General features: G+C 42.2%; 1 protein-coding gene across 2 annotated transcripts; it reads right to left on the reverse strand.

Moving 5' to 3' along the window:
- Positions 1–902: 902 nt before the first annotated feature.
- Positions 903–26,867, reverse strand: HACD1 (3-hydroxyacyl-CoA dehydratase 1). Of its 2 annotated transcripts, none has more exons than XM_033208981.1 (7): positions 26,522–26,867; positions 15,162–15,279; positions 14,958–14,976; positions 14,792–14,880; positions 8,816–8,850; positions 5,461–5,639; positions 903–1,382 (listed from the first exon to the last, which is right to left on the reverse strand). In XM_033208981.1, exons 1-7 carry the CDS (start codon positions 26,776–26,778, stop codon positions 1,300–1,302), a joined length of 780 nt encoding a protein of 259 aa, XP_033064872.1. In that variant the 5' UTR covers positions 26,779–26,867; the 3' UTR covers positions 903–1,299. The 2 variants fall into 2 exon arrangements, with proteins under 2 accessions (XP_033064872.1, XP_033064871.1); XM_033208980.1 differs by lacking the exon at positions 8,816–8,850 and adding an exon at positions 10,572–10,693.
- Positions 26,868–27,378: the final 511 nt, after the last annotated feature.

Raw genomic sequence — 27,378 nt, forward strand, 5'->3', positions numbered from 1 at the left:
GTTTCTTTTTTATTAAACACAAGGACAGGAACTTTATTACAAGACTTTTTGCTATTCAATGGAATTCAGAATGAAATGAGTCTGTCTAATGATCATACCCCAAAATGTTTAGTTACATAAGTACCACAAAGGGATTATCATAACAATTGTTAACGAGATAATTCTACAGTATAGAGACTTTCTCAACCAAAGCTCTGAGTACAGCATCATCATCTTCATCATTATCATCATCATCACTATTTTTCAGAGACAGGGTCTTGCTCTGTCACCCAAGTTTAAGTACAGTGGTACCATCATAGCTCACTGTACCCTCGAATTCCTGGGCTCAAGTGATCCTCCCACCTCAGCCTCCCAAGTAGCTGGAACTACAGGCATGTGTCACCATGCCCGGTTAATTTTTTTTTTTTTTGTATCTTTTTTAGGGATGGGGTCTTGCTATATTGCCCAGGCTGGTCTTGAACTCCTGGGCTCAAACGATCCTCCTGCCTCAACCTTCCAATGCTGGGATTACAGGTGTGAGCTACCACTCCCAGCCTGAATACAACATTATAGTCAGATGTCATGTTATTTTTTTAACAGTGGGGCAAATACTTATGCTCTTCTTAGCTCCTTAAAACCTTCACAGTTGAAAAACTTATCCTTAAGTGGCTAATTTAAATGAAGAATAGATTTCCTTAGCAGTATAATTTCAACTGCCTAGAAATATTTCCAAAGAATATTTTCCAACTATGACACCTACTTGAATATATGTGTTTTTATGCTGCTACTTTATCTACATCAACAGTCTTACTTTAGCAAATTATATCCACGTTTCCAAAAATTGTTATTAATCATAACGCTGCCTTATTTCCTGAAAAAATAGATTAGGGGTTCAAAAATACCAATACATTATTAACAAGTTGTTATAATTTTGCATTTATTTTCATTTATAAATATCACATAAATATCACTGGCACGTATAATAGTAAATCATTAAACTAATTTCTAAATATTGATTTAAAAAGCTTTGAGCATGTTTCAAAAAAATTTAGTAAAAGTTTTTTTCCCCCAGATAATACACCTAATTATTTTCTTAATAATCAATACCTACCCAAGAGTTACTGATATTTGCACAGTTCTTGTACAAAATAGATCTGGCAGAAGAAGAACACAAATACTGGCAAATACCACATCTCGAGTAATATTTTAAGAAACCATACAATCCATGATATTTCACAAAGTTGTTTATTCTTGTTACTAAAACTTGGACTCAGGTAATCTTGGTTATTCTGGAAAAAGCACCTTGTTTGCAGAGATCATTTAATCATCCTTTTCTACAATCACCTCTCCATGAAGCACCTTTCTTCTTTGACGTAACATATGAAAATAGAGTTGTGGAAACACTTCATTGAAAAAGAAAAAGAAAAAGAAGCTATTGCTTTACAATTACTTATACTTGAATTAGTAAATGTGGCAATGTTAGAGAGTAAATACATCCCATACCACTGCTGTTCCCTGGATATATACAGAGCTCAAGAGTGTAAGAGTGCAAATGGAAGCCCACATACCACATGCCTAAATATTCTAATGCTGTAACTGTTGGGGTTTTTTTTACTTTTGCTTTTCATTTTTTTCTTCCCTGAGACAGAGTCTCACTCTATTGCCCCAGCTGGAGTGCAGTGGCATGATCTCAGCTCACTGCAACCTCTGCCTCCCAGGTTCAAGCAATTCTCCTGCCTCCCAAGTAGCCGAGATTACAGGCATGCACCACCACCACACCTAATTTTTCTGTTTTTGGTAGAGATGGGATTTCACCAGGTTGATCAGCCTGGTCTTGAACTCCTGACCTCAAATGATCCACCTGCCTTGGCCTCCCAAAGTGCTGGGATTACAGGTATGAGCCACTGTGCCTGGCCTATTTTTGCTTGTTTTTAACAAACTTAAATGCCTTGATAAAAATACCTTCATAACGACTTAGAAGACCATGTTTGAATGTAGAATGCTTAACTCTTTGGAATGCTATGCCAGAACATTCCAGCACAGGGAAAACTGGCCCACCCAGCCTCCCCTTCTCCATTCTACTGGCTGTATCCTGTACTGCAAGGGGCCTCCTGCACATGTGTGAGGATACCCGAGTGCATACATCTAAGCTTCATCCATACCCCTGACCAACAGCTGCCCCCCGGCTATCCTGTTTTCTCAGGGGTGCGTATACTGGCACGTAGTTAACCCTCAGGACAGTGGATCAAGGAAGAAGCCTGGTTAGGGCCCAGATGCATGCTTATTGCCATCCGGGTAGCAAATTCCATGGTCTCAGGTTTCTGGAATGTGATCTAGAAGGCAGTGGGGTGCTGTGTGGAGTGACCAGAGAAGGGCTACAACAAGATCCTCTTAACAGAGCCTAAAGCAGAAGCTCCTCCTGGCTGGGTGTGAGGATATTTAGTCTATTATATAATAAACACATAAATACATATGTTATTAGGTCAGTTGGACAAATTGTCATCTGTGCAGTCAAATTTGAAGAATTATTTTGAACCAATTTGAACCAGTGTTCCAAACCGGTGTTTCATAGTATAAATGTTGGTGGATAAACAAATTAGTATCAGCTATAAACAATACCAGTGTAAAAATATTTCTGAATATGATGATCAGAATAATCAAACCAATGAACCTTATCACAAAACAAGCTTTGAATATCCTGCTTAGGCAACTTTGGGTAAAAATTTCTTTGTAAGCTTAGCTCAAACAGAGCAAAAATACACAATAGGTTTTATTTCTTTCTATTAAGTACTTCCCAAGAAAGGTTACCATCATATTATATATACCTAGGGGGCTAAATTTATTCAGGTCATAATTACTTAAACTCATTGACCAATTATTGTAAATACTTCCATAAAATTTGGAGTAGCTGAACAGAAGGTATGGGCTTGAGTTCAAACCCTGGCTTTATTCACCAGCTAGTGATTTTTTTTTTTTTTTTTGAGATGGAGTCTCACTCTGTCACCCAGGCTGGAGTGCAGTGGTGCAATCTCGGCTCACTGCAACCTCTGCCTCCCCAGTTTAAGTGATTTTTCCTGCGTCAGCCTCCGGAGTAGCTGGGACTACAGGTGCCCACTACCATGTCTGGCTAATTTTTGTATTTTTAGTAGAGACAGGGTTTCATCATGTTGGCCAGGCTGGTCTCGGACTCCTGACCTCAAGTGATTCACCCACCTTGGCCTCCCAAAGCGCTGGGATTACAGGCATGAGCCACTACACCTGGCCGCAAGCTAGTGATTTTTTTTTTTTTTTTGAGACGGAATCTCGCTCTATGGCCCAGGCTGGAGTGCAGTGGCCGGATCTCAGCTCACTGCAAGCTCCGCCTCCCGGGTTTACGCCTCCGGAGTATCTGGGACTACAGGCGCCACCTCGCCCGGCTAGTTTTTTTGTATTTTTTAGTAGAGACGGGGTTTCACCGTGTTACCCAGGATGCTCTCAATCTCCTGACCTCGTGATCCACCCATCTCGGCCTCCCAAAGTGCTGGGATTACAGGCTTGAGCCACCGCGCCCGGCCAAGCTAGTGATTTTTAAGCAATTCACTTAACCTCTTTCATCTTAATGTAAATGAGAAATACTACTACTACTTTTGAGTACTAAGTATTCAAAAAGTACTTTTAATTAGCAAAGGATTTAATAAGCAAAGTAAAATTAATTGATTTATTACTAACATCAAGAATGCAGGGGGAGGAGGGAATTAAAAAAAAAAAAAAGAATGCAGTGGAAAACATGTCCTGAGGTGAGTGACCCTCTGGCCAGTGGGACTCAGTAGCTGGCAGCATGGTGAACTGAAAAGCTGCTACTGGTACGGGCCAGAGTCTCCATCTCCCAGGACAACTGAAAAAGGTGCTTCAGGCCCTCCATTTCCATGGAGATGCCTCAAAGGCCATGAGGAAGAGGAGAACCCACTGTTTGAACCTGTAACTGTCAGACACCTAAGCAAGCTCTGGTTCTGTTCAAGCCATGCTACCATTAACCTGCCATTAGGAAAAGAGAGGGATGTGAACCATTAGAGTAGACATCCCCTCCTTAGCTCTCCTGAACTGGCTGGAGTAGAAAATCAGATACAGAATCAGGCTGAAGTGGTAGAAGACAAGCGGAAAATACATCTTTCACCACTAAGTCAATTTTGACTTTGGGAAAGATACAAGTTGGAGACATTGGCTGGAGGGCAGTGACTCATGCCTGTAATCCCAGCACTTTGGGAGGCCAAGGTGGGCGGATCCCTTGAGGTCAGGAGTTTGAGACCAGCCTGGCCAATATGGTGAAACCTCGTCTCTACTAAAAATACAACAGTTAGGTGGGCATTGTGGCAGGCACCTGTAATCCCATGAACCTGAGAGGCAGAGATTGCAGTGAGCTGAGATTGCACCACTGCACTCTAGCCTGGGCAAAAGAGCAAGACTCCGTCTCAAAAAACAACAAAAAAAAGTTGGAGACCTCAAGGGGCTGCCCAAGTTTTATGCTCATCTCCTTTAGATGAAATAATTTATATCATGTCAATGTAGATTTTAGAGGTATCAATGTTTGACCTAAAAATATATCACTATTAGCCCCCCCTTTATTTTTTTATTTTGAGACAGAGTCTCGCTCTTGTTACCCAAACTGGAGTGCAATGGTGCCATCTCAGTTCACTGCAACCTCTGCCTCTAGGGTTCAAATGATTCTCCTGCCTCAGCCTCCTGAGTAGCTGGGATTACAGGCATGCACCATCATGCTCAGTTAATTTTTGTATTTTAGTAGAGAGAGGGTTTTGCCATGTTGGCCAGGCTGGTCTCGAACTCTTGACCTCAGGTGATCCACCCACCTCGACCTCCCAAAGTGCTGGGATTATAGGCATGAGCCACTGAGCCTTGCCTCACTATTAGCACTTAAATGGAGCAAAGCCTCACCAATTCACTGCAACTACTGAAAGATGATGATAAATTAGTGAAGAGGCTGACTTATTCAAAATCCTTTAAGAAAAGAGTCTTTATTATTTGCAAGTACATAGAGCAACACAAATAAGACTCAAAACTACTCCTAGATGATTTTTCCAAATATATGCTTAATGAATAGATAGAAATAATCTGACATTTTCTTGGATAGAGTGTTTATATTCAGGCATATAATTCTAGATGCTTGTAAAAAGTGCACTAATGCTTTAAACATAATTTATTTTTATCTTTCTTTAAAAAACAAATCATACTAAGCTGATGTTTACATGATTTTGAGAAAGCAATCATCCATGCGTTAATTTACTTGCCTTTATTCTCATAGCAAGTGAAATGTCTTCTGCTTCACTCTCCCTTCAATTTTCCCAAATTAACAGTAAATATGGGGTTAAACTGAAGTTTTAATGTATTTATAAGCAATTATTTCTAATTATCTCCCCTTATTATTATATCCTTTCAAAAATTTCCACATCATATGTCAAATCAAAGTACTAATAAGTATATACTTACAAGGTATATATGAGGCCATGGTTATAAGAAGAAAATAATAGTAGTCAAAAGAGACATTGTATTTGTTAGGAAGTCTTATTGAAAACATTCCTGTTTTCTTCACATACGGCAAGGCAGCATATATTGTAAGAAGTTCACCAGCAACTCCGACAGGATATAAGATGATAAAAAAATTATATCTGGAGAAAGAAAAACCTCAGAGAATTATTTTTCTAGAATAGTTATTTGACTTTACAAGTCTATTGCTACTACTAAATTTAAACTTCAAAATTCTCTTTTCTTTACATAATTACCATAGTCTTACATAAAGTTAATAGTTCTACTTTAATCATTTGCTTATTAATTATCATCCTTTTTTTCCTAGTATCAGTTTCCACAATAGGCAATGTCTTTTTAATAAAAGAGTATCAACTTATTTTAGAGTACTGAAATACTTTTGTATATTAAAAAATGTATATGTAGTTTTTCTTGGTTTTGTCTTGAGATGGAGTAGGCTCTTGACACCAGGCTAGAGTGCAGTGGCACAATCTTGGCTCACTGCAACCTCCACATCCTAGGTTCAAATAATTCTCCTGCCTCAGCCTCCCAAGCAGCTGGGATTACAGGTGCGTGCCACCATGCCCAGCTAATTTTTGGGTTTCTTTTCTTTTTTTTTTTTCTTTTTTTGAGATAGAGTCTCACTCTGTTGCCTAGGCTGGAGTGTGGTAGCGCAATCTTGGCTCACTACAACCTCCGCCTCCCAGGTTAAACAGGTTCTCCTGCCTCAGCCTCCTGAGTAGCTGGGATTACAGGTGCACACCACCACGCCCGGTTAATTTTTGTATTTTTAGTAGAGACAGGGTTTCACCATGTTGGTCAGGCTGGTCTTGAACGCCTGCCTTCAGGTGATCCACCCGCCTCAGCCTCCCAAAGTGCTGGGATTACAGACGTGAGCCACCATGCCCAACCTATGTAACTTTTAAAAAAAGGTATTGTAATGATAACTTCTTTGGTGCATAAAATCACAAATGACTGCTTTTGTCCGCGGCAGCTAGTAATTTATTGATCAAACGCTGCATTTAAAAAGACCAGTGATTATCCTAAATTTTATATCTAAACCTTGAAATTACCAAGGTAGTTATTTTTAAGAGGCATTTGGAAAAGTCTTTGTGGTTACTAATGAAAAGCAATTATTGCAGAAAACGGATAATACCACCTGAAGCATGAATAGCTACTAATGAGTATATTATATTGTCTAAAACTGCTCCCGTAACAAAACAAGTTGACAAGTTACTTCCTGAATTCCCACATTAAAGGCAGAGTTAGCTTGTTTAAAATAGAGCTAAGAAAGTTCTACTCTAAATCCAAAGTCACCATGTGTTCACTTGGTCTGTGGCAAGGTCTGGAACACACAGTGGGCCAGGCATCATGTATGCCTCCTATTAGAAACACTCTGTGTTCTACTGGCTGGGTTCCAATAAGAGGGGCCCAAAGGATCCAAGATGATCATATTTCTTCATTTAAAAAAAATCATTTTTCTCCGAGTCAGTCACTATATAACAGTAACCACAGAAAACTGAAGTCAAGAGGCCAGAGAGCAAGACCACCCTGGGCAATATAGTGAGACCCTGTCTCTACAAAAAAAAAAAAAATTTAATTAGCCGAGCACAGTGGTGTGTGCCTGTAGCCCCAGCTACTTGGGAGGCTAAGGCTTGAGCCCGGGAGGTCAAGGGGGCAGTGAGCCAAGACCTCACCACTGTACTTCAGCCTGGGTGACACAGCAAGACCCTGTCTCAAAAAAATTTAATTTAATTAAAAAAAAATTTTTAATTTAAAACAAAAGGTCAACTTTTTGATGGAAAAAAATCAAACCTGTATTTAATCATTCTGTTGGCATTACAAAATACCTATAATGAAAAGTCAAAGTTGTCAGTATTGAACAAGCTTGGAGACAAATTAAAAATCACCTTATTCCTATATGTCAGGGATATGCGAAGATAGGATATGGGGAGGAGGGCAGAATTATTTGCCAAAATAGATGAGTTGTTCAAGAAAGAAGAATGATTCCCTCCCTGTACCTGTTAATCCCTTCCTGGCCTTGGAGAAACTCCCTGCTTTCTTACCAGTCTTGGGCAGTTATTTGTGTATCATTTAACTCAATCTTTCCCTGTACCTCAATTTTTTAAATCCCGTAACTGGACATTTTATATACCTATCTCAATAAAATACCCAAACCGATTAAGTTGCAATTTTTATTTTATGTGGTTTTCAAAAGATTTTTTTTTTTTTTTTGGCAGGATTGTTCCTTAATAGAAGAAAAAATTAACACACCTACAATAAGCTAGTTGAAAGTCTTAAGGGCAGTGAAAATTTATAATGAAATGGGAACAAATTATATAATTTATTTGACTTTACTTGCACTTCAAAAAGATTGCATGTTACTACCTCTCTAAGTTCTGAGGGCAGTATGGGAGATTTAACTATGGATAGACCACATTCAAAAAAAAGATACAGTGCTTCTTTGAAGGTTCTCAATTACTGTCTAAAAGTTTTTTGAAGGGAGTGAATTTCCTAAATTAAAATGGAAATCAATATGAAAAATATAATATATACAATTACTTATTCTGAGGACTTTTCCAAGAACACTTATAACACATAAGTAGAATCAAAGTATATTCAAACTATAACAATAGGCTAAACTACTTATAAATAAGAAGCCATTTCTAAAGTGTAGTTTTATTTGAGAACAACATCTTCAACATCTGAGCATAAATACAAATATTATTTTACATTACTTAATGGGGTTGGGAAGTATATTTAGATGGCTGGGATTTTTAAGATCTTTTTGACATGAAACATAATTATTTATGATTATGATCAGCTGACAATGTATTATGCAACAAATGATTTCAAAGACTGAAAGATTGTATAACTTGTTTAACATTAAGGCAATGGATAAACAATTTCTTTTTTTGAGACACAGTCTCTCTCTGTTGCCAAGCTGGAGTGCAGTGGCATGATCTCAGTTCACTGCAACCTCCGCCTCCTGGTTCAAGCAATTCTCCTGCCTTAGCCTCCCAAGTAGCTGGGATTACAGGCACATGCGGCTAATTTTATTTTTTAGTAGAGATGGGGTTTCACCAGGTTGGCCAGGCTGATCTCGAACTCTCGACCTCAAGTGACCCACCCACCTTGGCCTCCCAAAGTGTTGGAATTACAGGCATGAGCCACCACACCCAGTCTGCAATGGATAAACACTTTCTAAACAGCAAATTTAAACATACAATGGCAGTTTCTAACTTTTACAGACACTCAAGACATGCAAATGCATTCCAAAAGACAGACACACAAAGTCATCAAGTCTAATGTGCCTGACCTCAGGAAAATGTGCAACGTACATTCTGTTATCTTCTTCAGACAAATTTTGTAAATTCAGCACATGAAAAGAGATTAGATGATGAGTTAGTATTTTTAAAGATGCCAGAGGTCCAGAACATTGTCATGCGAAATGATATTAATGTGTTCTAGGATTAGAGTCCTGCTACATTCAAAACTGCCAACCTTTAAAAAGCCCAGTCATTAAAGGTAAATACATTTTCATGTACAGTAAGATTAGGACCACCCAAATCCATGTAAATCATAGTGCAACCTTCTTATGACAGACAAGACACTTAAGCTCAAATTATAATTTCAAAGTATTTCATCATATGCAAAGTGGTAAGCCACAAGTGTCTAAAAAAGAGCTAGAGAATATTAAAACGTCTAAAAGAATGTATAACATGGTCGGGGGCAGTGGCTCACACCTGTAATCCTAGCACTTAGGGAGGCCGAGGTGGGTGGATCAGTTGAGCTCAGGAGTTCAAGACCAGCCTGGGCAACATGGTGAAACCCCTTCTCTACAAAAAATACAAAAATTAACCAGGTGTGGTGGCCTGCGCCTGTACTCCCAGCTACTTGGGAAGCTGAGGCAGGAGAATCGCTTGAGCCCAGGTGGTGGATATTGAAGTGAGCCAAGATCGTGCCACTGCACTCCAGCCTGGGTGACAGAATGAGACCCTGTCTCAAAAAAAAAAAAAAAAAAACCATAAAACACAATTAACAGTGATTATCCTTGGGTAGACAGATTATAAGAAAAGTAATTTAAAAGTAGTTTTCCTTCTTTTTGGTTTATATATTCTCATTTATTATATTTGAACATGTATAATACATGAGATTAAAAAAGAGTAATTGACTAGGCATGGTGGCTCACACCTATAATCCCAGCAGCATTTATCACCACCTGACATATCACATATCTATTAGTTTATGCATTGTCTTCGTCATAAGGCAGAGAATTTGTTTTGTTCATACCTGCATTTCAGGCATGCAGTAGGCACACACCATTTGTCACTGTTACTGCTACCATAAATATAATACAAAGAATAAAGTGAACAAATCTATACTGATTTGTGACTTGTTCTCCAAAGAGCAGTTTTGCTTTTACAACAACTTTCTAAAATCTCAGTTGCTCAAAGAATTCAAACTTCAAAAAGAACAGATATCTTTTGCTTTAAAAACTGTTGCTTTAGGATCTATTTGGAGCCCTTCAAATATAAATTTTATCCACATTCCAAATAATACAATTTTAAGTAAGTATGACTATTAAAAATATCTCTGCAACTTAAAGCAAAGAAAAAAACCAATCGCATTGTATAAATGACATAAATTGTGGCTGCTAGATGGACTCTTAAAATAATTTATGTCATAGACCAAAAAACACCATATTTTTGGCACTGCTTATTTAAGCTAATTCCAAAAATGTTTATTGTGTTTTCCAAAAAAAAAATGAATGACCAATTCTGAGGTTAAGGATACTACAATAATTTGTCTTACATTGATTTCACTCAAAATATTTTTTAATACAATTCCTCTCTGATCATTACACTTTTAGAATACAAAGCATAACTCATATAATTATTATTTAATATTATTAAATAATACAATTATTATTATTATTAGTTGTATCAGCTAATATCTAAAGCAACAGCACTCTGGCATCATGGGACTGAAACACGAATTTTAGTTCTCTGGCGTTAGCACACAAAATAAGCACGCACAGGACAATGAGAAACTAAATGGCAAGACATCGCCACCTGGCCCATTTAATGAAGTATGGCAAGTGGTCAAGAAGGCTGAATGTGTAGAAGGAATAACGAGTGATCTCTGTCACAGTCCATGCGACCAGAAAAAGCACCACACTCTCCTCATTCTGGATCTGCAGAATTACAGAGAAATCCAGTGTCATTCAACCTGAAACTTGCTTTTCAATGAAGGTACTTACTTTACTTATTTATTGCCTTTTATTTATAATGGAATGTTAGGGTTACACAAATGCAACACAGGAAACTTAATGCAGTCACCGTTAACATAATTAATTATAAACCTGGAACTTAAATATATCCTATGCACAGGAATAGTTGACCATAGACTGGTTTTTCTTCCCTCGTCCTTCACTTCAGGCAACAACGCTATCGTCGGAGGACAGTGTTACCTTGCTGAAACCAAAATCTGACCCTCCTACTTACTTCTCGTAATCACTGAATCACACCTGTTCCACTGTAAGACCAACGCTTGAATTACTCACTCATCTTTGGCCCTTTTACCACTGTTTTAATTCAGGGCTTTATCATCTCTCATCTGGACTACTGTAACTGTTTCTTAAATAGTCTTTCCTCTCTTTATTCTCCTCACGAATGCAAGTTTTCTTTTAAAAAGAAATCAAGGAAACAAATAAAAAACAAATTAGAATTAGCTAAGTCCTGTGATTTAAAAGTTTCACTGGTCCCATACTGCTTCACAGAACGATGAGCCCTAATACCTGCACACCATATTCAAGGTTCTTTACAATCCTTGCTCAGAAATCTCTCCAACTTCATCTACAATTACTCAACCCTCCTACCTACTTCTCTCTCTGGTGACACTAGATTTCGTTATTTCCAGAATATGCTCTGAACTTGTGCAATTTAACACGTTATTCCCTCTCACTGGAATGTTACTCTCTTATTCCATAACAAATCTTTTCCCATCTGTCAAGATTCAGCTAAAACATCTCACCCTCTAGAAAACTGTCTCCAACCCTCTCCTCTCACCCTGAGCAGTTATTTGCTCACCACCCTTCTTTTTTTTTTTTTTTTGAGACAGAGTCTTGCTCTGTCACCCAGGCTGGAATGCAGTGGTGCAATCTCAGTTCACTAAAACCTCTGCCTCCCAGGTCCAAATGAGTATTGTGCCTCAGCCTCCAGAGTAGCTGGGATTACATGCCTTGCTGATTTTTGTATTTTTAGTAGAGACGGGGTCTCACTGTGTTGGCCAGGGTGGTCTCAGCCTCCCAAAGTGCTGGGATTACAGGTATGAGCCACCATGCCCAGCCCAACACCCTTCTTCTACTGTACTTTGTTCATATCTGTATTGTAGCATTTGCCAATCTGTACTAAGAGTTGTCTGGCTAACTCTTGTACATGTCAGCGCTCAACATCTGTATCCCTCCTTAAGGGAAGCCTTCTTTCACTGCCTACATCAGACGAAGTCCCTAGGTATACTGCAATGCATACTGAGCTCTTGCTTCAAAGCACTTAACACTTACATAATTAAATATTTGTTCAGCTTCTCTCGCAAGTTTAGGCTCCACCAGTGAGAACCATGTTTGTATTGTCAACAGCCATATCCCAGCACACTGTCAGGCACAGATGAGGTGCACTATTAGCATCTGTGCGTGATTCCAAGTTAAGTGTCCCCCACTTCGCAACAGCCAGTACACTTGACAGCTGGGATTGCCTTGTTCTTTTTTTTTTAGACAGAGTCTTGCTCTGTCACCCAGGTTGGAGTGCAGTAACACAATCCCAACTCACTACAACCTGTGCCTCTTGAGTTCAAGAGATTCTCCTGCCTCAGCCTCCCAAGTAACTGGGACTACAGGTACGCACCACCACACTTGGCTAACTTTTGAATTTTTAGTAGAGACAGGGTTTCACCATGTTGACCAGGCTGGTCTTGAACTCCTGACCTCAAGTGATCCACCCGCCTCAGCCTCCCGAAGTGCTGGGATTACAGGCATGAGCCACCACGCCCAGCCCACTTTATTCATTTCTGTAAATCCAGAAATTTGAACAGCACTAGGTGTACAGAATGCATTCAATAATATTGGTTGAATTAATTAAGGAGGGCTGAATAAGTACCAGTGGGAAACTATCGTCAGCAAAAAATAAATAGGAACATTAAGGCAGAGATCCTCTGGAGGATAAACGGGGCACATGGGTCCTGTTTTCTTTTTGGAACTTGCGACTCTCAAGCTTCCCTTTACCTCCATCTCTCTAGTTAATGTCTAGTTAATGTTGTCTTTCTTCTCCTTCATTCTTCAGACTCATGGTGGTCATAACTCAGCTATCATATTCCCTCACTGCCTGGAAGAGTCTCTCTTCTCGTCTGTTAATGCTGTAGTCCTGCTTTTAAAAGAGTAGGCAAAGTTAATTAATAGTTTGCCTCTCCCATGCCATGTGCTCACTGCTGTCTGCACTATCCGTCTGGCAGTCGCTGGTTAGGGAACAGGTAAATCATGCAAGTTGAGTGAAAGATACTAGTCATGAGAGATAAAGTATAAAGGGCAGGAGGTCAATGAGCTGTCCCCACACACACAGGAACAGCACTAGGAGGCCAGTGAAGCTAAGAGGAACAGAGAAGAGGTCAGGTGTCAGTCCCCAATCTGAGATAAGAAAGGCATCTGAGAAATGGAAAGGAGGCCAGAGATCTGTCCTTGGGGAGACAGGAGGTTCTGAAGGCTGTCAAGAGGTCAGAAGGGTTCACATGGGAAATGTTCCTGTCATGGGTTTTTTTTTTTTTTTTTTTTTGAGATAGAGTCTCACTCTGTTGCCCAAACTGGAATGCAGTGGTGCGATCTCAGCTCACTGCACCCTCCACCTCCCGGGTTCAAGCAATTCTCCTGCCTCAGCATCCCGAGTAGCTGGGATGACTGGCGCCCGCCACCACGTCTGGCTAATTTTTGTATTTTTAGTAGAGACGAGGTTTCACCATATTGGCCAGGCTGGTCTCGAACTCCTGACCCTCAGGTGATTCATCCACCTCGGCCTCCCAAAGTGCTGGGATTACAGGCATGAGCCACCTCGCCCGGCCCTAACATGGGTTTAAAAATGCCCAGTATCTTGACATAGCAGCATGGTGTCTATCTCGCCTAAAAGGTTTGAATATTAATTAGATTCAGTAATTAGGTCTGTCTCCTGTCATGCCTCAATAAAAATTGTTTATTTTTCCTTAAGCTCCTTAGCATTTTTTTGAAAATTATTTTTAATTGGAAATTAAAATTGCATATATTTATGGTGTACAACATGATGTTCCGAAATATGTACACATGTGAAATGGCTAAATCAAGCTGATTAACCTATGTATTACCATATATACTTATTTATTTGTGGTAAGACCCTATTCTCTTAGCAATTTTCAAATATACAATACATTGCTATTAACTACAGTCACTACGTTGCATAATACATTTCTTGAACTTAATTCCTCCTAATTAAAATTTTTATCCTTTGACCCCTTCTAACTTTTAGTCTTTTCCATTTGTTCAGATCTATAGAACTGCATTTACTTTTTATGTCTGTTGCTATAATACTCAATGCTAAATGAGATATAATTTTTTTTTTTTTTTGAGATGGAGTCTCGCTCTGTCGCCCAGGCTGGAGTGCAGTGGCACAATCTCAGCTCACTGCAACCTCTGCCTCTTGGGTTCAAGCAATTCTTCTGCCTCAGCCTCCTGAGTAGCTGGGATTACAGGTGCTCGCCACTATACCTGGCTAATGTTTGTATTTTTAATAGGGACAGGGTTTCATCATGTTGGCCAGGCTGGTCTCAAACCCCTGACCTCAGGTGATCCACCTGCCTTGGCCTCCCAAAATGCTGGGATTATAGGTGTGAGCCATTGCCCCTGGCCAGAAATAATAAATTTTATAATGACAACTTTGATTACATAATCAAAGAGGACAACTTGGATTGAAAAGAAACTTCTACAAAAAAGAACATTTTCTGCCGCTTATTTGACAGAGTCTGAATACTAATTTCAAAAACTGGAAAATATCAAAGGAGAATGTATTATGGATATAAGATGCCAATATTTGGCTTTGTTTGTGTTTCAAAGCCAATCTACTAAGGCACTAAGTCAATGCACAATACCTAAAACTCAAACCCAACTCCTTATTGTCCAATGCTTCTACTTCCCGAAATATACAAATGTTAATATTTTAGATTTCTATGAATGGAAAGCTTTCCTGCAGGCTCAAGCAGACATGTTTGCATCACTTACTGGTTTTATACTGTGAGTAATGAGCCACACCATAAAGATTCTTGAACTCACTTGGACCCCAGTCACAAGCACAGAAGTAGGTACAATTCCTTAAAAAGAAAAACAAGTCAACTATTGCCCTAAAGGCAATTTATAATAAAAGTATAAAATGAAAGCAAAAACTCACCAATTAAACAGTGAACTATCTGTAAGCAAATAGAAAAAAATAATTACGTCAATAATAGAAAACATTAAATAAACCACTGTCAACATTGGTATTAAGCAAATCCATAGGTGGTATGTAATCAGCAAAATCATATTGATTTTGCACAACAAAAAAAATTCACATAAATATTACAGCAATAGAAAAACAGCATGATGGAAAACTTACCTCAAGCAAAGCAAATGTCTGGAAAAATTTAAGTGTCTTCTGAACACTTTTATATAAACCTCTGTGTGTTCCTTTTTCCATATAAAAACGTACCATGGCAAGAGCTAGAACCAACCACCTAAAAAAAAAAAAGTATTTTATAAAGTTCTTTCGAACTTAATACCACTGATTTATACATTTGTGTTTACAGCAGCATTATGCAAAATAGTGAAAAGGTGAAAGCAACCGAAGTTTCCATAAGTGAGTGAATGGGTACTTGAAATGTGATCTATACAGACGGGGCACAGTAGCTCACGCCTGTAATCCCAGCACTTTGGGAGGCCGAGGCAGGTGGATCACCAGGTCAGGAGATGGAGACCATCCTGGCTAACAGGGTGAAACCCCGTCTCTACTAAAAATACAAAAAATTAGCCAGGCGAGGTGGCGGGCTCTTGAGTCCCAGCTACTCGGGAGGCTGAGGCAGGAGAATGGCGTGAACCCGGGAAGCGGAGCTTGCAGTGAGCCGAGATCGTGCCACTGCACTCCAGCCTGGGCAACAGAGCGTGACTCCATCTCAAAAAAAAAAAGATAATGTGGTCTATACAGACAATAGAATATCAGCCTTAAAAAGGAAAAGAAATTCTGACATATCATGCAACATGGATAAACCTTGAAGACCTTATGCTATGTGAACTAAGCTAGGCACAAAAGGACTACTACTGTATGATCTTTTTTTCTTTAAAAAATTTCTTTGTTTGCATTATGTGTTGCTGTCATCTTTAACAAATTACTGATTGATTGAGACAGGATCTCACTCTGTCACCCTGGCTGAAGTGCAGTGGCGCAATCGTGGCTGACTGCTGCCTTGACGTCCAGGGCTCAAGCGATCCCCCCATCTCAGCCTTTCCCATAGCTGGTACTACACAGATGTGCGCCATCATATCCAACTAATTTTTGTATTTTTTGTAGATATGAGTTTTCGCCATGTTGCCCAGGCTGATCTCAAACTCCTGAACTCAAGCGATCCATCCACCTCAGCCTCCCAAAGTGCTGGGATTACATGATGTGAGCCACCATGCCTAGTGTGTATGATTTAATTTATATAAGGTATGCCTAGGGTAGTCAAATTCATAGACAGAAAGTAGGATAGTGGTGGCTAGGGGCTGGGGACAGATGGGGCAACGAGGAGTTAGCGTTCACTGGGTGCAGAGTTTCAGTTTTGCAAGATGAAAAGTTATGGAGACAGAAGGAAGTAATGGTTACACAAAAATGTAAACATACTTAATGCCACTAAACTTATACTTTAAAAAGGTTAAGTGGGCCGGGTGCGGCGGCTCACACCTGGAATCCCAGCACTTTGGAAGGCAGAGGCAGGCGGATCACCCGAGGCCAGAAGTTCCAGACCAGTCTGGCCAACATGGTGAAACCCCGTTTCTACTAAAAATACAAAAATTAGCCAGACGTGGTGTCGCACGCCTGTAGTCCCAGCTACTCAGGAGGCTGAGGCAGGAGAATTGCTCCAACCCGGGAGGCAGAGGTTGCAGTGAGCAGAGATCACACCACTGCAATCCAGCCTGGGTGACAGAGCAAGATTCCATCTCGGGACAAAAAAAAAAGTCATCAATTAATATTTACTTAATTTTCACTAAAACAACAACAATGACAACAATTGCCAAGCCACAGGTAGGAGATCAGCCATGGGCCTGCTTTCAAAAAGGTTGTTTAAAAAAAAAAAACAAAAAAACAGAGGCCAGGCACCGTGACTCACCCCTGTAATCCCAACACCTTGGAAGGTTGAGGTGGGTGGATCACCTGAGATCAGGAGTTCGAGACCAGCCTGGCCAACACAGCAAAACCCCGTCTCTATTAAAAATACAAAAATTAGCCAGGTGTGGTGGTGGGCACCTGTAGTCTCAGCTACTCGGGAGGCTGAGACAGGAGAATTGTTTGAACCCGTGAGGCGGAGGTTGCAGTGAGCTGAGATGGTGCCACTGCACTCTAGCCTGGGTGACAGAGTGAAACTCTGTCTCAAAAAGAAAAAAAAAAGAAAAGAAAAAGAAAAAAAGAAAAGAAAAAACAGCCTGGGCAACATGGCAAGATCCCGTCTCTACAAAAAAAATTTTAGAGGCATGATGGCACATGCCTGTGGTTCCAGCTACTTGGAAGGCTGAGGTGGGAGGATTACCTGAGCACAGAGGCTCTGGTTGCAGTAAGCCATGTTTGTGCCACTGTAGTCCAGCCTGTGCAACAGAGACCCTGTCTCAAAAAAAAAAAAAAAACAAGAGAGAGAGAAAGAAAAAAGAAAAGAAATACTATATGCACCGCTATTAAACTTACGTTTGCATATAAATATAGCTTATGTTCTGTGAATTAATGGTACTTTAAATGTAAGCTAGACTTGTAGAGACCAGCTTTCTCATACTACTTCTTACTCTTCCTAAAGTCATCAATAAGAAGTTATTTTTTTCCAGTTTCCCTTGCAATTACAAAAGCACATTTAAGTTTAAGCAACTTACCTCATCTGTAGCTTTTTAAAAGCTCTAATAACTCACCCAGGGAAATGAGGAGCTACCCTAGTCTTTTTAGATAGTCTCCAAAGAGTCTAGTAAGTGGATTTATGAAATTTAAAATGATCATTTTTACAACAACACTCATACAGTGGACCAATGGCTTGAAAAGGTTCCTGCAAAGGATCTACTAACTGAATCTGATGAAAATGCGTGCTCAAGAGAACAATAAGATGGCAGAATGACACTTCTATTCCTAGAACATAATAAGGTAAAAGCAGTGACTTGTTCATCAGATTGGCAAGAAGTCAAGTAAATGTCTGAAAGGAACACAAGGACCTTTGAAATGCAGATATATTCATGGTAATAACAATGACAATAATAAGTGTATTGTCAGAGTGCTTTCTATGTCTCAGACACTGTTTTCAATGCATAACATACTAACCGCAAATCCTCACAATAACCCTGTGAGGCTATTTCATTGAATATGAGGGTCTTCTATTATCCTACTGAATATGAGGGTCTTCTATTATCCTATTTCACTACTGAAAAATAGGCAGAGAGGGTCACACAGCCACCACTAAGCTCAGAGTATATGCTCTTCAGCCACTATGCTGTATCAGTCTGGCTCTAAATATATACTGTGCCCTGAGATACCAGCTAATCACAGCAATTCACATTTACATTATATATTTTTTAAGTTATATGGAGAGTCTATGCTCAAATATTTTAATTGATAGTAGCATGCTATCCAAAAAGTTTGAAGGCCACTCTTTTAGATGAGAAAATCATCTTTCAGAGACATTGAGTTACTTACCTGAGTCTTAAGAGTAAGTTAATGATTGAGTCTGAAACAGAACCTGTGTAGTTTCTAGACTCCCTAGTCCTGACCCCTTTCCACTCTTCCCTAGCTTCACTGTGGCTACGACTGATGGATTCATCTCATGTGAGTGCCAACACTGAACTCAGTGCTGGACTGATCCTATGGCACTAATTTGAATCATGCTTTAGGTACCTTCCACAACTAAAGTGTTATGATTTTATTATCTTCAATTCCAAGTCCCCGTATTTCTTCTAAGAAAACAAAAAGTTTATTAAGGTATTTTCATTCACATTTTCCATACGCTTGTTTTTTTCAGGTGAACCCAAATCAGATGTCCACAAAAGATAAGTTTGAGAGGCAATTATTAACCTACCAATCAAAGGAATCATTTGAATGGCAAGTTTTCTACATTTTTAAACAGCATTGTATAAAAATCCATGCATCGTTAACATTATAACAAGTTCTACTGTTGTTCCATAGGTGGCAGTATTGTACCACCTAGCATAGTATCATGATCCTGCCACTCACTAAACTGTGGGAAATAAAAGAAATTGACAGGCTTGGGGGTTTGAAGGGACCCATCGAACCATCTGTTCTAACCTCTTGTCTGTTTTTCCATAAATAAGGCCAGGAGCCAGTTGCATCAGGGTTCACTTCCTAAGCCCTCCATCACAAGGGGTGACAGTCAAAGTCTTCTAAGGGTCCTGTATTGAACTAGCTTTGAAATTCCTTCATCTATCTGCTTAGTAACTATAATAAAACAAACAGAAAATATTTCAAAAGCAATTGGAATTTCTGCAATTAGGATTTTTTCTTTTTTTTAGACAGATTCTCGCTGTGGCCCCCAGGCTGGAGTGAGTGGTGTACCTGTGGCTCATGGCAGCCTTGGGTTCCCACGCTTCAGCAATCCTCCCACCTCAGCCTCCCGAGTAGCTGGGACCATAGGGGTGCACCACCACACCTGGCTCATTATTGTTCTTGCTGTTGTGGGTTTTTTTTTTTCTTTTTTTTTTGGTAGAGATGGGGTCTCCCTACTTTGCCCAGGCTACCCTTGAACTCCTGGGCTCAAACCATCTGCCTGCCTCAGCCTCCCAAAGTAATGGGATTAAGGTGTGAGCCACTGCACCTGGTCAGACTCTCTCTTTTGTGATACTAGCAGTTACTGATGATCATTGCCTAGATCCGTTATTTCAATAATTATTGAAAAACAATATTCTAGCTTGCTATTTCCTTTGTATACCTTCTTTAGCCATTTGGAGGCTTGTACCGAAGATAGTCTTCAACTTTCATACACTTCATACTTTCTTTTTTTTTTTGAGATGGAGTCTTGCTCTGTCGCCCAGTCTGATGCAATTTCAGCTCACTGCAACCTCAACCACCCAGGTTCAAGTGATTCTCACGCCTCAACCTCCAGAGTGGCTGGGATTACAGGTACCTGCCACCACACCCGGCTAATTTTTGTATTTTTGTAGAGATGGGGTTTCAACATGTTGGCCAGGCTGGTCTCGAACTCCTGACCTCCAGTGATCTGCCTGCCTCAGCCTCCCAAAGTGCTGGGATTATAGGCATGAGGCACTATGTGTGGCCTATACTTTCATATATTATTCACTGACACATCTAAAGTGCCTTTTCTAGATAAAAGTTATACTTTCCTTTAGCAGCCAATATGTGAGTGCTTCCACTGATTGTACACCGGCACTCATGCCAATAATGAGTCAAGCTGAAAGATTCATAAAGGATAAAACGCCCAAGAAACTGAATTTCACTAAGATTAAGACACCTGCTCTTTGAAAGACACAGTTAAAAGAATAAAAAGTCAAGCCCAAACTGGAAGAAAATATTTGCAAATCACATATCTGGTAAAGCACTTGTATCCAGATTGTATAAAGAACTTTCAAAACTCAGTAATAGGAAATCAAACAGCCCATTAAAGAAAAAAATGGGCAAAAGGTTTTCTTTTTTCTTTTTTTTTTTTGAGACGGAGTCTCAGTCTGTTGCCCAGGCTGGAGGGCAGTGGCACAATCTCGGCTGACTGCAAGCTCCACCTCCGGGTTCACACCATTCTCCTGCCTCAGCCTCCCGAGTAGCTGAGACTATAGGCGCCTGCCACCACGCCCAGCTAATTTGTCGTACTTTTAATAGAAACAGGGTTTCACCGTGTTAGCCAAGATGGTCTCGATCTCCTGACCTTGTGATCCACTCACCTCGGCTTCCTAAAGTACTGGGATTATAGGCGTGAGCCACCATGCCCAGCTAAAAATGGGCAAAAGATTTGAACCGACACTATACCCAAGAAGATACACGATTGGCAAGTGAAGCACATGAAAAGATAGTATCATTAGTTACTAGGGAAAACAAAATCAAAATCCCAAAGAGATAACACAATATACTTCTCAGAATGTCTAAAATTACAATGACTGACCACAACAAGGGTTGGGAAGGATGTGCACTATTCATTGCCAGAGGGAAGATAAAAGGGTATAACTACTTTGGAAACCAGTTTGGCAGTTTCATAAGAAATTACACTTTGGGGCCGGGCGCGGTGGCTCAAGCCTGTAATCCTAGCACTTTGGGAGGCCGAGACAGGTGGATCACAAGGTCAGGAGATCGAGACCACCCTGGCTAATACGGTGAAACCCCGTCTCTACTAAAGAATACAAAAAACTAGCCGGGCCAGAAGGCGGGCGCCTGTAGTCCCAGCTACTTGGGAGGCAGAGGCAGGAGAATGGCGTAAACCTGGGAGGCGGAGCTTGCAGTGAGCTGAGATCCGGCCACCGCACTCCAGCCTGGGCGACAGAGCCAGACTCAGTCTCAAAAAAAAAAAAAAAAAAAAGAAATTACACTTTGGGAGGCCAAAGCGGGTGGATCACTTGAGGTCAGGAGTTTGAGACCAGCCTGGCCAACCTGGTGAAACCCCGTCTCTACTAAAAACACAAGAAAATTAGCCGGGCGTGGTGGCGTAACGCCTGTAGTCCCAGCCACACAAGAAGCTGATGGGTGGATTGCTTGGGCCCAGGAGTTCAAGACCAGCCTGGGCAACATGGCAAAACCTTGTCTCTACAAAAAATTAAAAAATTAGCCATGTGGTGGTATGTGCCTGTAGTCCCAGCTGGTCAGGAGGCTGAGGTGGGAGGATCACTTGCACCTGGGAGGCTGAGCAGTGAGCTGAGCTGGTGCTACTGCACTCCAGAGCCAGACTCTGTCTTTAAAAAAAAAAAAAAGACTATTTTAAATAAACCACTAGGAATAAAAATGAACATTTTAAACATCCACTGTGCAGCAGGCATCCTGCTAAGAACTTCATATCCATTATCTCTTTATTCCTTTATAATCTAGCTAAGTAGTTGTGCTGTTCCAACTTTACAGATGAGAAAACTAAGAGTCAGAGAGGTTAAGTAGTTTATCTGAGGTTACCCATCTAAAAAGGAATGAGACACAACCTTTAAACAACATCTTTCTGTATTGTGTACAGACTAAAATCCAAACACATTAGCAAAGCATCTAAGGCCCAGTGCAATGGCCCAAGCTACCTGTTCGTCTTCACTTCCCACTCTACACTTCAGGCCCTCTTCTTTTTTTATTTTGGAGACAGAGTCTCGCTCTGTCGCCCAGGCTGGAGTGCAGTGGCATGGTCTCGGCTCACTGCAACCTCTGCCTCCCGGGTTCAAGCGATTCTCCTGCCTCAGCCTCCTGAGTAGCTGGGACTATGGGTGCATGCCACCATACCCAGCTACTTTTTTGTATTTTTAGTTGAGATGGGAGTTCACTGTGTTAGCCAGGATGGTCCCGATCTCCTGACCTCGTGATCCACTCGCCTTGGCCTCAAGTGCCGGGATTACAGGCGTGAGCCACTGCACCCGGCCCAGGCCCTCTTCTTGATGCCACAACAGATGTCTTACAATTTCAGATCTCTGTCCTCTAACTCATGCTGTTTCCCCACTTATGCCTACTAAGTCCTTCACTGCTCAGTTTAAATGCTATGATCTCTCACAGAAAACTTTCTCTAATTCTCCCTACCTGTCTGTCCTCCGACACATATGCTTAGCACTTATCTCATTATTTTATTGCAATTGTTGTTTATATATTAATGCCTCAGGTTACCCTGCTTTAAGCACAAGGCCTAAAGTATTTGAAGGACAATGCGTTTATATATACGGGCTCAAAAGTATTTGTCAGAAAGAAAGAGAGAGAGAGAGGGAGGGAGAGAAATGCCCACTTCCCTATTATGAGCAAGTGCCATAAAAATCCTTACATCTGGCCGGGCGCGGTAGCTCATGCCTGTAATCCCAGCACTTTGGGAGGCTGAGGTGGGCAGATCACGAGGTCAGGAGATTGAGACCATCCTGGCTAACACAGTGAAACCCCGTCTCTACTAAAAAATACAAAAAAAAAAAAAAAATTAGCTGGGTGTGGTGGTGGGCGCCTATAGTCCCAGCTACTCAGGAGGCTGAGGCAGGAGAATGGCATGAACCCGGGAGGCGGAGCTTGCAGTGAGCTGAGATTGCACCACTGCCCTCCAGCCTGGGTGACAGAGTGAGACTCCATCTCAAAAAAAAAAAAAAAAAAAAAGTCCTTACATCTGCCAGGCATGGTAGTAGCACTCACCTGTAATCCCAGCTACTCAGGAGGCAAATGCAGGAAGATCGCTTGAGCCCAGGAGTTTGAGGCCAGCCTAGGCAACAAAGCTAGACCCCACGGCCCCCACACAAAAAAACCCAAAAAAATCCCTACATCCTTTAAAGGTATAATTCTACTTCTGGGAATTTATTACACTAAGCCACTAATTGAACAGAAACAAATAAAAGTAAAATGTCATTAGGGGCATGATTTAATCCATTATTGTGTTTTAATTCTATACACTCATATGTAACTATCAAAAAGTGTAATTATGAAAACCATATGGCCAGGCGCGGTGGCTCAAGCCTGTAATCCTGGCACTTTGGGAGGCCGAGACGGGCGGATCATGAGGTCAGGAGATCGAGACCATCCTGGCTAACACGGTGAAACCCCCATCTCTACTAAAAATACAAAAAAAAAAAAAAGCTGGGGATGGTGGCGGGCACCTGTAGTCCCAGGTACTCAGGAGGCTGAGGCAGGAGAATGGCATGAACCCCGGAGGTGGAGTTTACAGTGAGCCCAGATCGTGCCATTGCACCCCAGCCTGGGCAACAGTGCGAAACTCCATCTCAAAAAAAAAAAAAGAAAGAAAGAAAAAGAAAACCATATGAAAACCTGACAGACTATTAAGTGAAAATAGAAAAATATACAATAAAGCAGATATTATAACAACAGTGCTGTAATACATTCACTCATTCATTCATTCAAATATGTATTGAGTACTTCATGGAGTTTACACTCTAATGGAGATGACAGACAATAAGCCCTGCAAATAAGTAAAATGTATTGTACAGTCATATGAAAGAAAGTGGGATGGAGAAAAATAAACAGGCAAGGGAGATAAAGAGTATGTGCTTCACTATTCAACTTAAGATGGCCAGGTAAGGCCTCCTTGAGAATGTAGTTTTGAGTAAAACTTGGAAGAGGTCAGATATTCATATGAATGATAAAAAGAAAATGAAAGTATGTGATAGGCTTATAAAATGACAAGTTGTTTTTTACATTTATGTACAATTTTATAAGATTTCTTAAATACTGTTCCCTTTGCAATTTGGGATGTGTGTGTGTATATGTGTGTGTGTGTGTGTGTGTGTGTGTTTTGCTTTTGAGATGGGGTCTTGTTATGCAGCCCAGGCTGGTCTTAAACTACTGGGCTCAAGCAATCCTCCTATCTCAGTCTCCTGAGTAGCTGGGATTACAGGCGCATACCACTGTTCCCAGCTTGTTTTGAAAATTATTACAAAAAAATTAATAAACATGCCAAAGTTCTCCTAAGAGAAATAAAATAAGTTAAATGAACAAAAAGAACCTCAACTAGTCCTCTGCTGTCCACCCCATGAAACATGTAAGTTCTTGTCCCAATTTCAACACTACAACTTCTTCAACCTTATTTACCACTATTTCCCAACAGCATCCTCCAGTTCAATCAAGAGAATACATCAGGCTTGCATATCATGCCTATTTCCAGAATTTACATCACCTGAAATGTCTACTCTCTATGTATGCAAATCTTATTCCTTCTTCAAATCTCAATGCCTCTAGAAAGCCTCCGAAGAGTCAGTTACAGAGATTATTCCATTTCAGTATCCCTTATTTTGTAAATATGACAAGGAAACTTCTCAATAGAGGCAGAGGGAGACAAGTTTGGAATAAGCCCTGATTTGCTGGGGAAGGGTCAGAGGGACAGAATGGAGAAAGCATTTAATTCTGCACCAGGTAAGGCAGGAGACTCGGAAAACTTCAAAGAGGTCTATCTGATTAGAAGTCATGGGAATAATAGGAGAACATTATACAAAAGTGAAAAACCTGAGCAGAGAAGCAGAGTGCTGTGAAAATACATGGTGCTTTGAGGGAAGAGTGAGTCAGAGATACCAAATGCAAGTTGACTGGAAAGGGGACTCGGGAGCAGATTGCAAAAAGCCTTGAATGGCAGACAGCCTGAATCCCTTATATCAGGGTGGAGGTGGCAGGGAGTCACTGAAGTCTTTAAACTGAAGCTATGCATTGATGTTCATTTTTGAAATATAAGTTGGCTTTCAGCCGGGCGCGGTGGCTCAAGCCTGTAATCCCAGCACTTTGGGAGGCTGAGACGGGCGGATCACGAGGTCAGGAGATCGAGACCATCCTGGCTAACACGGTGAAACCCCGTCTCTACTAAAAAATACAAAAAACTAGCTGGGCGAGGTGGCGGGCGCCTGTAGTCCCAGCTACTTGGGAGGCTAAGGCAGAAGAATGGCGTAAACCTGGGAGGCGGAGCTTGCAGTGAGCTGAGATCGCGCCACTGCACTCCAGGCTGGGCAACAGAGCAAGACTCTGTCTCAAAAAATAAAATGAAAAATAAAAATAAAAAAATACTAAACTTTTCCTCGCATTTACATAAGTTAATACTTCGAGTGATAATGGGAAAATAACTTTTTTAAAAGGCAGTGCAATTAGAAATAGAAAAGCATTTCCCCAACAGTTTTTTTTTTTTTTTTTTTTTTTGAGACGGAGTCTTGCTCCGCCACCCAGGCTGGAGTGCAGTGGCCGGATCTCAGCTCACTGCAAGCTCCGCCTCCCGGGTTTACGGCATTCTCCTGCCTCAGCCTCCCGAGTAGCTGGGACTACAGGCGCCCGCCTCGTCGCCCGGCTAGTTTTTTGTATTTTTAAGTAGAGACAGGGTTTCACCGTATTAGCCAGGATGGTCTCGATCTCCTGACCTCGTGATCCACCCGTCTCGGCCTCCCAAAGTGCTGGGATTACAGGCTTGAGCCACCGCGCCCGGCCCAACAGGTTTTAAGAAGCAGTTGACACAGAAGTCACTTTGACAGCTCTGCGAAGAGCGACAGTCATTGTGTAACCTTAACTTGCAAGTCATACTCAAAGCCAAAAATCAAGGTCCAGAGTATCAGCCACAGAGTCTGAGGCCATAAAGATGCTGGGCAGGAGCTCCAGGCTGAGATAAAGGGGTTGGTTATTTCAAAATCGTCCAAAGTGACAAGTTCTAGGACGTGCTGTGCTTTTAAAAGAAAAAAAAAAGTCGCGTTGAAATTAACGGGAGAAAACTCTGCCCAGTGATCGCAGCATGAGGCTCCGCGCTCTGGAGACCATCGGGTGGCCAGGGCAGGGCGCTCCTTCAACAGCAGCGAAGGCAGCGGCGCCCGGGCCGCAGCCGCCTCCCCCGCCAGCCGGCCCCGCATTCCTGCCCGGGTCTATACTTAACCTCCGGCCAGCGCCCCGCCGTGCACCGTATTAGGCAATGCCCGGAGCGCAGGGCCCGGCCCCCCCGCCCGCTCCATTCAACCCCAGCGGTGGCCGCGGCGACAGCTCCCTTCCCCCACGGCCGCTGCCCGCACCCCCGGCGCCCCTCATACCCCGGCCCGCGCCCCCTGAGCCCGGAACCTCCGCGGACCGCGGCGCGGGGAGGGCCCGAGGGCGCCCCGCGGCGCGCGTACCCCGCGGTCATGGCGATGTTGTAGAAGGTGAGCCAGGCGGTGGCCAAGAGCCCCAGGCGCCTCCGCTTGCCGGGGGCCTCCCGGTCCTCGCCGGCCTCCGAGGCGCCGCCGTTGGTGCCGTCCTCGTCGCTGGACGCCATGGTGGCCGCGCACCCAGGGGACGTGGGAGAGATCAGCAGGAGCGTGGGAGGGGACCCTGCCCAGCGCGCAGCCCGAGCGCCGCTGCCCGCTGCCGCCGACTCAGTCAGGCGCCCCATGTGCCACGCGCAGGGGGCTCGGCGGAGCCAGCCGGACCGCGAGGGGGAGGAGCGGACGCCCCCGGCCACTGCCCGCCACGCCCCCGCCCCGCCCCGCCCCTTGGGAGTGCGCGCCGCTGGGGGGCCAGAACGCCTGGCCCGGGCAATGGGGATCCAGGACCCGCGAGCCCCGGCACGCTTTCCAGGCGGCGCTGTAGTTTCCGCTCCCGAGGAAAGGGCACCCGCCTCACTAGCTGCGGGGGCCTCTTCATGGAGAGACGCCCAGACGCCTTGAGCCCTGGCGATGCCCGCCCTGCGAGTATTTAGTGGGGACACAGGGAATGCACCTGAACTTGGCGTGGCTCTGCCCGCCTGGCCTTTTGTAAGGCAGTTTCTAAATGCGCGGGCAGGGTGCGGGATCTTCCCGCCGCTCATTCTTTTCTTTTTAGAGACACGGTCTCAGTCTGTCTCCCAGGCTGGAGGGCAGTGACTCAAATATAGCTCACTGCAACTTCGTGGGCTCTAGCGATCTTCCCACCTCTGCCTCCCAAAGTTCTGTGATTACAAGCCTGAGCCACAGCGCTGGGTCAAACATTCATTCACTTAAGAGCTTCTGGGGAA

The sequence above is a fragment of the Trachypithecus francoisi genome, unplaced genomic scaffold, assembly GCF_009764315.1.
Source record: "Trachypithecus francoisi isolate TF-2019V2 unplaced genomic scaffold, Tfra_2.0 Lachesis_group9, whole genome shotgun sequence".
Classification (NCBI taxonomy): Eukaryota; Metazoa; Chordata; class Mammalia; order Primates; family Cercopithecidae; genus Trachypithecus; species Trachypithecus francoisi.

Bases quoted from the DNA above. Each gene is read 5' to 3' on its own strand.
- HACD1 (XM_033208980.1), bottom strand. From the start codon at position 26,778: ATGGGGCGCCTGACTGAGTCGGCGGCAGCGGGCAGCGGCGCTCGGGCT. The intron at 5,640-10,571 runs GTGGCGATGTCT...TTCTTTCTCCAG, and splicing joins TACTTCATTAAATGGGCCAG to ATATAATTTTTTTATCATCT. The intron at 1,383-5,460 runs GTAAGTATATAC...TTTTCAATGAAG, and splicing joins CATGGCCTCATATATACCTT to TGTTTCCACAACTCTATTTT.